General features: G+C 36.4%; 1 protein-coding gene across 1 annotated transcript in view; it reads right to left on the bottom strand.

Annotated features, from left to right (window-relative positions):
* Positions 1 to 12,682, bottom strand: part of tusc3.L (tumor suppressor candidate 3 L homeolog) — an 84,661-nt gene that overhangs the window by 15,137 nt on the left and 56,842 nt on the right. Inside the window, exons 6-7 of the mRNA XM_018230223.2 lie at positions 11,270 to 11,359; positions 160 to 223 (exon numbers count right to left, since the gene is read on the bottom strand). Of these exons, the coding sequence (XP_018085712.1) occupies positions 160 to 223; positions 11,270 to 11,359 (154 nt within the window). The remainder of the gene's footprint in view (positions 1 to 159; positions 224 to 11,269; positions 11,360 to 12,682) is intronic.

Raw genomic sequence — 12,682 nt, 5'->3', positions numbered from 1 at the left:
AAGATTTGTCCAGGTTGCGTATTCCAATAATTGTTGTGAATTAGTCTGTAGATGGGCATTTTAGTCTGTGGAACAGTTCCTCTATAGACATTTGCATGTATGGCCTAAATATATAATTTCAAGTCCTTTATCTTGTACATATTCATATTGAAAGGATACTAAGCAAAAGAATAATGTGTGATTCTGCAACAAATTGGGCTTGGCTGCTTCCATGGATGTAGCTCTGGAAAAGAACAAATGCATTACATTAGTATTCATCAAAACATAGCCATCTGTCAAAACTCAAACTAACTGTTATTTCCTTTCTTTCCCATACAACATTGTACAGCTATATCAAGTCAGAAAACAACCAAGACAATAATTTGTCTTCAAAAACGAATAAGCAGAATATTTTTTTTCTAAAAAAAAAAAAAAGCAGGAAATAACGTTTGGCAACATCAATGAAGCATTAAAATTCAATTTAAATATGTATTGTTGTAAATGAATTAAAGATTTGTATTTTGTAAGTGCATCTGTTATTTCCACACCTGCACTGTGCTTGGCCATCTCTAATAATAAATAGGAATACATTTGGGGAAAGAATACAACACAGTCACCAAGATAAACTTATGTTTTGTAAGTTGAGCTCTGTAATAAAAAATAGAAATACATAAAGGCATTCTATTCATACAATTTAAATTCCTCATTAGCTAATGATACATAGTTTAGAACTTATATGTGTCCAATGACCTCAGACCCAGGGGCAGGTCTAACTGAAATGGGAAAGTGTCCAATAGGAAGCAGAGAACAAAAAGGGTGATGCTAATACTGAAGAGTATTGGATGTTAATGTTTTACACAAGGAAAGCTCCTTATCCATGGTGGGGGGGTGAGGTAGGGGTTATTTACTAGACTCCAAATGCCAAAAACCCCGAAAAATTTGTGTTTTTTTAGTAAAAAACCCCACAAATTTTTCGGGATTTATTATACCCTGACGATGGAAAAGTCAGAATCTGAAAATCCGGCATCTCAGACCGGTCGTGGTTGCATATAAGTCAATGGGACAAGTCCCAAAGATTTTTTGATCTGCGATGGGTTTCGTGCAATAACCCAAAGATTTCTGGGTTTTCAGGCAAAAATCTTAAAAAAAACAACTGAGACACAAATACAGTACAGGTATAGGATCCCTTATCCGGAAACCCGATATCCAGAAAGCTCCGAATTACGTAATGGCTGTCTCCCATAGACTCCATTATATCCAAATAATCCAAATTTTTAAAAATGATTTCCCTTTTCTCTGTAATAATAAAACAGTAGCTTGTACTTGATCCCAACTAAGATATAATTAATCCTTATTGGAAGCAAAACCAGCCTATTGGGTTTATTTGATGTTTAAATTAATTTCTAGTAGACTTAAGGCATGAAGACCCAAATTATGGAAAGATTGGTTATCCGGAAAACCCCAGGTCCCGAGCATTCTGGATAACAGGTCCCATACCTGTATTACATTTCTTAATATGAACAGGTGTTATAATGTTTTTCCATTAGAGGAACCATTAAGAATTGTTGCTTTTAGTCAACAGAATTACCTCTCTGAAAATGTAATGAGTAAAAGGATTACAGTACAGGTATGGGATCCGTTATCTGGAAACCCGTTATCCAGAAACGGATATCTAAATAATCCATATTTCTTAAAATAATTTCCTTTTTCTCTGTAATAATAAAACAGTAGCTTGTATTTGATCCAAACTAAGATATAATTAATCCTTATTGGAAACAAAACCAGCTTATTGGGTTTATTTAATGTTTAAATGATTTTCTAGTAGGTCCAAATTACAGGAAAATCCGTTATCCAGAAAACCCCAGGTCCCGAGCATTCTGGATAACAGATTCCATACCTGTATCTGCACAGTCATATGTAGGGATGGTTTTATTCCATTAATTATCATGACACCTGTCTAGTTCTAAAGAAATTGAGTGATTATATGCAAATACAAATACTGATAGGCTTCTCTTGACTTGCTTCTCTATTACCTGAATTTTGACATTCTTAAATGCAAAATATGGCTTAACTACTGTATATGATGATGATGAACCAACTGCTGGTTGTGACAAATGGCCGCCTACAACCACTACAAATGCACAAGCATTAGTATTAACATTCTGTATAATGCCTGTGTCTGAACTGCTCAGTAGCTCCAGTGCAGTCTGTTAATTCAACAAAATTTTACTCTTTTCTTGTCCCTCTAAAAAAATAAACTTTTTTGCATTTATTTTAAGAACAGTTTCTTAAATACAGAATTATCAGCAATATGTAAAAAAATATTTCCATTTATGAAACTCTGCATGTTACAGACTTAAAAGGACAACCGGAACAGTCCAATTAAAATACTTGAAAAATTTAATAAAATTAATATGTAACTGTGGGCTCCTGGAACACGTGAACTCATTTTTATGTAGTCTGGAATGGCTAAGGGCCATCCAGCAATTATTAGTTTCATTTTTAATCTATTGGAAATAATAAGACATTAATTAATAAAGCAACTGTAAAACATGGTAAATGGAAATCAAAAGTCAGGTTTAATTATGTGCACAGAATCAGGCTTTTAAAAAATGTATTCAAAAGTCTCTTCTCAAAGGTATGTAAAAATTGATAACACTGGCCTACTAGTACTGGTGTTCGCCCATATAAGAAAGGGGTTGTTCACCTTTAAATTAATGTTTATTATGAGTAGCGAGTGATATTCTGAGACAATTTGCAATTGATTTTAATGTTTTATTATTTGTGGTTTTTGAGTTATTTAGCTTTTTATTCAGCAGCTCTCCAGTTTGCAATTTCTGCAGTCTGATTGCTAGGGTACAACTTACCCTAGCAGCCCTACACTGATTTGTATAAGAGACTGGGAAATTAATAAGAAAGGGCCCAAATAGAAAGATAAGTAATAAAAATGAGCAATAACAATACATTTGTAGCCTTACGGAGCATTTTTTTTTTTTTCGAAAGCTGCCAAGAGTCAGAAGAAGAAAACAAATAAGTTAAAAACTATTAAAAATTAATAATGATAACCAATTGAAAAGTTGCTAAAAATTCTTTAACATACTAAAAGTTCACGTAAAGGTGAACCACCCCTTTAACAGAAATAAGAAATTAGTTGAAATCCTTAATTCTCCCTTGCAGAAAGTGATGAAGAGACAATCACCGGTTAAGCTGGTCCTACAAGTTACTTTAAACAAAATTAATGGTACTTGTATGGGGACCTAATAGGATATAGGTGGCTTTGGGAATCAGGCAGTTTTCAAAATGTCATCTGCAGAAGCACCATGGGGTAGATTTACTAAAGAGCAAAGTGGATAACACTAGGGACTTTACCCAGCGCTGCCACCCACAGGGACATCGACACCAGTTTGCTAGTGAACGGGACTGTCGCTAGAGGTCATTCACACTCTATCTCCAGGCGACTTTTCACTTTGTCGAACGGACGTTACTCCGCAAATTCACTAAAATGCTGATTTTACTGAACGTTACCTCTTTCGCCAAAGTTGCCTTCGCCACCTCAGACCAGACGAAGTGCTTAAAAAATAGCTAGATCTTCCTCAATCTTCTGTCACTTACATCATATCCTATATGCTGAAAATGCATCAAAGTTCAAAATACACTGGCAACTTTTCCTTTTTTAAAGCGGGATTGGCTGCAAAAGTCCTAACTTACTTTTTTGGGTAAGTGGTTTTCTCCACACATTTTATTACATATGGAACATTCATTTTACAGTGGGCTCATGTGTAGGGCATTATATTAACTCTCTTGTCTTTATAAAGGTTCCCTGGACATGTGTAATATAAACCGGTAACTTAAACCATTTGCAGCAACATTTATAATAAAGACGTCCATACAACTTTAAATTTCCCGCCCTATGCAAATCGACCTAAGCGCAAGATCACTAGCGAAGTTTCGCTAGACACAAATGAATGCTAGTGTATATTTGCTACGGAATGCTTGCACAGTGAAATTATGCTAGTGAAAAGTCGCCATTGTTCGACGCCTGGGATGAAACTTCACATTATAGTGAATTTGCGTATTCGTAGCGTAATTGCGCCTGTCGAAGTGGTGCGATGGATGTGAAGCTGACCCTGGCGAAAATTTGCCCATTAATGAGTTTGCCCCCATGTCAGCTACTGTAGCTTATGGTGTATTGCCAGATGAGGAAGTAAAGAGGAGCAAGAATGATCAAAACAATAGGTAGGTGGCCATAGAGTGTGTTACTCCTTGTACACTCTCTATATGTTCAGCCTGGCCTGTGGTCTAATAAGACAGAGAGGGGCTGATTCACTATGGGTCGAATATCGAGGGTTAATTAACCCTCGATATTCGACTAGCAATTGAAATCCTTCGACTTCGAATATCGAAGTCGAAGGATTTAGTGCAGAAAATTCGATCGAACGATCGAAGGATAATTCCCCATAGGCTAACATTGACTTCGGTAGCTTTTATCTGCGAACTAGGGGGTCAAAGTTTTTTTTAAAGAGACAGTACTTCGACTATCGAATGGTCGAATAGTCAAACGATTTTTAATACGAATCCTTCGATTCGAAGTCGTAGTCGAAGGTCGAAGTAGCCCATTCGATGGTCGAAGTAGCCCAAAAAAACCTTTGAAATTCGAAGTTTTTTTACTTCGAATCCTTCACTCGAATTTAGTGAATCGGCCCCAGAGTGTACACAGACAGCACTGGTATGCCCGCCTTAAGATTTTCAATCAAGGCAGATACAAGGATGCCCTGTCCAAACTGCCTGGTGAAGTACCAATAGGCACACCAATGGTACAGCTGAAATGTGCCCAACTATATAGAGTATGTCCAATTTAAGGTCACTTTAAATGCACATAAGCACAGATGGTATTACATATAAGAACAGATTAATTATTCCACATAAGGTAGAGTTTAACTTTTTTGCAACCCAGTTAAACACATCTCATTCAGACAACAGTCTAATTAATTAGGTTTTGCTATCTTTACATGCCGCCTACAATTCATCATCATAACAGATTGAAGTCTCCACTATATCACGCAACCAGATGCAAAATGTATTTCCTTGTTTCAGAACAGAATGTCAGGTGAAATACAATGATAATCAGTTTTATGCTTTTTTATAACCACTTTTGCTTTTCCTTTGCAATTATTACTTAATGAAGAAAAATTGAAACCTTTGTCCAACACTTTAAAGTCCATTACTTAAAAGATGTGATCTAATTTTATTGCTGCTGATTATATTCCCTGTTGATCTGGTAAATATCATGGACAAGATGAAATGACTAATTAAACTGAAGACAAATTATCTGAGAACTGGTCTCTAATAGAAGATAAAGAACCATCTAAGCTTTAGGAAAAAAGTAGCAAGTTGTGCTTTTCTAAAATAAAATCCCATCAAAATGTCTTTGATTGAACTTCTTTAAAGAAGGTGAGGCTGAAAAGGGACAAATTTATCATGAAGTCAGCTATGGGTTTCAATAGGCAACATACAGTAATGGGACCTATTATCCAGAATGTTCAGGACCTGGGGTTTCCTGGATAATGGCTCTTTTCATAGTTTGGATGTTCTACTAAAAAATCTTTTAAACATTGAATAAATCCAATAGACTTGTTTTGCCTCCAATAAAAGTGTCTTAGCTGAGATACTTACAAGGTACTGTTTTATTATTACAGAAGGGAATCATTTTTTAAAAGCTAAATTATTTGGATAAAATGGCATCTATTGGAGATGGCCTGTAATTCTAGGTTTCCAGATAACAGATCCCATACCTTTATATGAGGTGGAATAAATAACGGGCATACTAATAATATCTGCAAATATTTATTAAGAAGGTGTCAGATGGCCATTGGCCCTGATACATCCAGTTGTATGTTAAGTAGGCTGTAGCTTGGTAAATGTTGTGCCATTCTTCCAGAACAAGGGTGCTCAGTTTTTTGACTGATGACAGGGTGGGAATCTTCTTCTAACACTTGTTTCCAAAGAAACCATGATGACTCAATTATCAAGTCTTACAACTGTGTTGGCTACAGAAAATTACATTTTGCCTTTGTGTTTCTCCAACCGAGGTTGAACAAATCTAGCCGTCATCTTGATGAATTTCACCTCTTTCTGAAAATAATGTTTTTGCCAGTACATGCACCTAGTCACCTAAACAAATCAGATCAGTATAGACATTGGCTTCTACCAGGAGTGATAATGGAATCTACAGAATACCATAATATTGCTTCACAGACCATTAGAGATCATTTGCTATAATGAGGTGTTAGTTACTTGACATGTAGAGGTTATTTATCAAAGGTCGAGTTTGGGAGGATTGTAAGGTTTTTTTTCTACCTTGAAACAACTTGAATGTTTGCTTATTTATGAAAAAAGCCAAATGTAAAAAACTTAACTGGATGCAAACCACCATAAACCCCCCCCCGGAAAATCATGAAGGCAAAAAACATCTTCAGATGGTTAAAGGGACCTCTGTCATTGACTTTAACACGCCCATGACAGGTTTTAGCTGGAGCACTTTTGGATTCTTGCTTTTAGATTATAAGATTACAAATCTTGAAAAAAACATTTTTTCCCCCACAAAATTTGTTTTTCTTCGTGAAACTACCATTGAAAAACATTCTTTTTTGAGAAACACAACCCAACCTTAATAAATAACTCAGAAATGAAATATTCTTAAGACATTCTTCAAAACCATATCGTATGATTTGTCAGATTATTGGGTTAATTCCAGCACAGATAACAGAAACTTCCAAATAAGATAGGGATCTCTCCCATTCACTTATATACAACCTCGGCAGGTCTGAGATGCCAGATTTTGAATTCAGACTTTTTGCAGCCTCTGGGTTTAATAGATCCCGAAAAATTGATACAGACACAGATATGAGTGTAATGTTGTGAAAGGATGCTAAGATTGTTTCAATGCGTTAATAATAAGAATTTCACCATATGTCAGAGCAGCTGTTTTCCCCTCTGATTGTGACCCAAGAGGCCTGCTGATGGAAGATCTTCTTCCAGGTAACACTGCCAGTAACTTTTCATGCTTTTGGCTCTTAAAATCAAATAAAGTTTTAACTAACCACAATAATATGCTTCAAATGAGAATAAGGAACTAAGTAGTACCAGAACGGTTGTATCACTCCATATTGGGCCCCACCAGTACCTTTAGGTGCAACAAGTCGTTAAATAATAAGCCCCAATAAATGACATTTCATGCTGAAGGCACTTACTCATAGGCAAATGAGTATATAAGGATTTATCAGAGATGTTCTTTTGAATAACTATTTTTCACTTTAAGGGTGAGAGCACACAATCAGATTTGGGGAGATTTAATCGCCCATTGACAAATCACCTCTTCTTTCGGGGGACTAATCGCCCAAAAAAAGCCTTCCCGCTGGCTAGAATTGAAATCGCCGGCGAGAAGGCACTTGGAGCTCTTTGTTTTCCAAAGTAGCCTGAAGTTTCCTCATGAGGCAACTTCAGAAAACGAAGTGCTCCGAGTACCATCCCACTGGCGATTTAGAGTCTAGCCGGTGGTAAGGCTTTTCAGGGAGATTAGTCACCCGAAGAAAAGGCAATTTGTCACTGGGCAACTAAATCTCCCTGAATCTCAGCGTGTGCACTTAGCCTAACACCTATTACACAGTATATGTTCTTTACAAGACACACATACAGGTACTGTATGGGATACGTTATCTGGAAACTCATTGTCGAGAATGTTCTGAATTACAGGAAGGCCATCTCCCATAGACTCCATTAAAAAAAAATATATATATATATATATATATATATATATATATATATTTTTTTTTTTAATTATTTCCTTTTTCCCTGTAACAAGAAGCCAATAACTTGTACTTGATCCTAGCTAAGATATACAGTAATTTATACACAGTGAAGGCAATACAATTCAATTTAATTGGTTTAATTAATGGTTAAAGTAGACTAAAGGTATGGAGATCCAAATTACAGAAAGACACCTTATCTGTTAACCCTCAGGCCACAACTATTCTGGATAACAGGCCCCATACATGTACCGTTAAGTACTCTCTGTGCAGTGGTATACAGTTAAAACTTACAGTACTGTAGCTCTATAAATGATCAGTACTGTGCATTCACAATGTGATCTATACCCTCCTGGCTGTGTAAACCTGTCCACCACCACTCAGTATATGGGCACATAGATATAACTAGCTTTTAGCCTCAAGGCACAAACACTGGGCACCTTGTCTTGCCTTGTGCAGCACAGAGAGACAGGAACAGTCTTTTTTTATGTGTTCAGTAGTCTGGCAACTTTTCTCTCATCACTCTCTCATCTTTTTTCTATCACTGAAGGACAGAGACATTTTATTCCTATTTTCAGCAGCACTAATTTGTTGCCACAAGAAAGCCTGCCAATGCAAGTAACCCAAGCAGCTGCTCAAAGACTAGAACCAATTAGGCATGAGAATATCAACTGGCAACAGTATGTAGTAATGATGGCACCTCCCATTCTCCCTTGCCCCAGGTCTGCTACTTCTGACTGTCTCTAGCGCTCTCTCTTATCCACACCATTCCAACTTATCCTATCCTCTCCACTGAATGTAAAATGGTATCTGTTAACCTAATTCATTTGTTTGCTACTCTTGCTCACATTACCTAAATGATAGTTAATGATGTAAAGTGAAAAACCTGCCGTACAATGTCTGGCAATTCAGTAAAAAAAAAAAAATCGCAGAACACAAAGCATGCAATAAGGAATACACTCAATAAAATAGCATGGGGAAACCGGGGCCATATCATCTTCATGGTAAAGTAGCAGCTACAGAATTCAATTGCTTAATATAGAGCAGAAGAATTCTATTTAAATTAATACCTGTCACTTTTCTGCCACTTGAATGAACATTATGTTGAAAAAACAGACCAGGTATTATATACTGTGAAAAGTCAAGACTATCAGCCGGAAAACGTTCAAGTGCTTGTTATGGCCGGTAGTTTTCTTTGCTTTAACCCCTTGATTGCTATAGATACTAGAAATTTCCATGCTTTTACTAAATCCCTCTGAACCTACCAGTTAAAGGTTAAGTGATTTATTAATGTAAGAAAAAAAACATGTACAGTAATACATTATGGAGGGAGCACTATGAGTTTGTAATTTGCTAGCATGCACGCCTTATGCCAGGACACATTCTGGGCAAACTATTTGCTTGTTCATTTTTTTTTAGTCTTCATGCATGCCAGTATTCAGGGCCGGATTTACATAGCGGGCACCCCTAGGCCAGCTGTCATTTGTTGCCCCCGCCCCCTCCCTTTTATTCGCTCAAATTTTCATCTGGACCAGAGCAATGAGGATCGGAGCACGGAACATTTAAAAAAAACTATTGTATCTCCTGCACATTCCCGGTGTTTCTGAACAAATGTGGGTGTCATTGGGCAGCATGCCACCTCCTAAAATCCTGCTGCCCTAGGCCCGGGCCTTGGTGGCCTCTCCACAAATCCAGGCCTGCCAGTATTGGCTGTCCAACCTTAAGGCTAGGACCACACGGGGCATATATAAGCCTCATGAAATCCACAGGTCTCTGTGGGCAATAGCCTCCCTCTTCTGTTTACATTTGGGACCATTTTGTCAGCTCTGGTGCAAACATACTTGGGAGTCTATTTATGTGTATTTTATGTGTAAAAAATGGAGTGAAACATCAACGGAGATGTTGCTTATATTAAACAATCAGACCTTTGCTTTTGTTTTCTAACTGTTGAATTCTAATTGCTGATCGGTTACTATGGGCAAAATCATCATAAATGTTTCACTTCACTTAATACCCCTCCGAATAGTGTCTGTAAGTTACCCTGCCGCTTAGACTTAGTCCTATGGGCAGGAACTTCCATCTATTTGTCTCCATGACAGTGAGCACTTAATGTTTTGTAACTATACTTTATATTTTTGTGAATTCTATTTTAATAATGTACATATTTGTATTTATTATTGCAATGACCCCCTGATTGTTCTACTAATGTATTGTTCTGCTATACAGTGCTTTGCCCTCAAGGAGTGCTAGTCAAATAAAAATATACATACATACATACATATATACATACATACATATGCAAGCAAAAGAGGGAGGCTACTGCTGTACTTCTATAAAGTCATATCACATGCTGCAAACATTTTACTTCAACTGCCATAGCAATTCTTGATGTGGTTGGTTTTGCCATTTTGCACAACCTATCATTCATTAAAGGGGTGGTTTGCCTTTAAGGTTATTTTTAGTATGTTATAAAATGGCCAACTCTAAGCAACTTTTAAATTGGCCTTCATTTTATCTTTTTGCATTATTTGCTTCCTCCAATTCTTTCCAGCTTTCAAATAGGGGTCACTGCTATTTTTTTTTTATTACTACCTTTTATAATTCATCTTTCTGTTTACACCCTTTCAATTCATATTCCAGTCTCAAATCAATGCATGGTTGCTAGGGTGATTTGGACCCACGCAACCAGATTGCAGAAATTGCTAACTGGAGAGCTGCTGAATAAAAATAACTCAAATACCAAAAACAGTAAGAAATGAAAACAAATTGCAAATTGTCTCCGAATATCACTCTCTACATCACACTAAGGGGGTTATTTATTAAACTCCGAATGCAAAAATCCTGAAAAATTTGTGATTTTTTTTAGCATAAAATTGGATTCTTAAAAAATCACGAATTTCTCACAATTTATTAAACCCCAAGGATGGAAAAGTCAGAATCAGAAATCCGGCATCTCAGACCTGTCGAGGTTGCATATAAGTCAATGGGAGAAGTCCCAATGATTTTTCGATGTGCGCTGGGTTTCGTGCAATACCCCAAAGATTTCAGAGTTTTCGGGTCAAAAAGCATACAAAATCGGAGTTTTCGGGTGGAAAATCGTGAAAAAAATTGTGAAATTCAGATTTTTTTCCCGCAAACCACATTTTCGGGAAAATCTTATAATAAATAAGTGGAAAAACCCATGCAGAGTTTTGGCAGAACATGTTGAGATAAATTCAGACTTTGATAAATAACCCCCAAGGTGAACAATCCCTTTATAAAAAAACATAATTATTATTCATTAAAAGCAAACATAATATACAGAAACAATAGTAGTGTGAAGAGTAAGGGGAGTGGAAAAACATCATAAGGATCAGGTCTCTGGAAGTGTGAAGTTCTAAGAAGGTGAACTGGACTGAGAAACATCCCTCTACATTCTTCAGTACTGTTTTCTAACATACAGTTTCTAGACTGACTGATATTAGTATCACATTGACATTACATACCACTTGGCCATTCTGAGGATTTTTATGAGCATAAGGAGGACCACGGATATGATTCCACATTTGCCCAGACGTCATGGCAAAGACAACACACTAAAAAGTAAATATAGTTCAATCAATACACGTGAGAAATACCCTAAAATCATCTACTATCAACTTTTATATAGTTTGACCCTGTGTCTTGGGTAAAATAAGAAAACCAGGCAAAGCATAATTCCAAGGTGACAAGTAATAACCTTCTACTCTAAACATTTTTTTATTTACAGCTACTAACACTCATCTGAATCGTTTATATCTGATACAAATTGCATGAAGGGATTAAGGTTACTCAATCCATCGTGGAAAATTGTTAAATCTTATAATGATTGGTAACATTTTGCCAAGCGGTAACTAGTGTTTGCTGCTTGCTAAAATTTACTGAATGTTGATAAATCAAGCCCTAACTTGACATTTCATATCAAAATCATACACATAAAAACAGTGGCAATGAAAATTATTTTTGCCTCATTATTTTCTAATAAAGACATTTGTTACCAGAATAAATAACTTCCGTTTGACTCTTTTTTTCCAGCTAAACAAGTAACCGGGAACCGAATGGCTCAATGTATTAAATGATGCATTACCCTGATTTATACACCCTGGAATCGACTTGTTCTGAAAGCATTAATACAAACGCACAGCTTAAATCCCTTTTCCATTTAGTCTCTAGGAACAGCTGAGCTCTCTGCTTTTAACAATATCTGTGCATTAACTGCAGGCATGTTTCACTTTTATTGATTGTTACTAATGAAGGATAATTTTATGCATGAATGCAATAGTTTGTGGATTAGGGTAGCTGGACGTGGTTCATATCAATAACATTTTCTATAAGAAGACTTCCATAGAAAATAACTAGTAAAGTTAGAAATCATGCCCCACATTGTCAGTACGGATTTCAGTGAAATAATTCAACAATTACCTGATTTACAGTTGAGCTACTTAGTAGCACATTTATCTAATATAAGAAAAAGAGACAATATAAATGATTTTTTTGACCCGGTGAAAAGTATAGAGGCAACCCTGACACTGGCATTGGTTTAAAGGAACAATAACACCTTTCCTTGAAGACGTTTCACCAGTCATCCAACTGGCTTTCTCAATTCAGAATAACTTGTAAATCTTCCTTCGAGAATATATATCCTTTGGAATGTTGCTCCAATCAGCATAATCTGTTTATCATCATGATTATTCTGAATTGAGAAAGCCAGTTGGATGACTGGTGAAACGTCTTCAAGGAGAAAAAACACAGCCAGTTGATTTGACTTATTTCTATAGATATAATAAAATGTAATGCACTATTGCCCTGCACTGGTACAACTGATATGTTTGCTTCAGTGATTCTACTATAGTTTATATAAACAAGCTGCTGTGTAGCCA

This window comes from Xenopus laevis, chromosome 1L (genome assembly GCF_017654675.1).
Source record: "Xenopus laevis strain J_2021 chromosome 1L, Xenopus_laevis_v10.1, whole genome shotgun sequence".
Classification (NCBI taxonomy): Eukaryota; Metazoa; Chordata; class Amphibia; order Anura; family Pipidae; genus Xenopus; species Xenopus laevis.
Note: the sequence above shows the minus strand (reverse complement) of the source record. Positions and strands in the feature narration are given on the sequence as shown.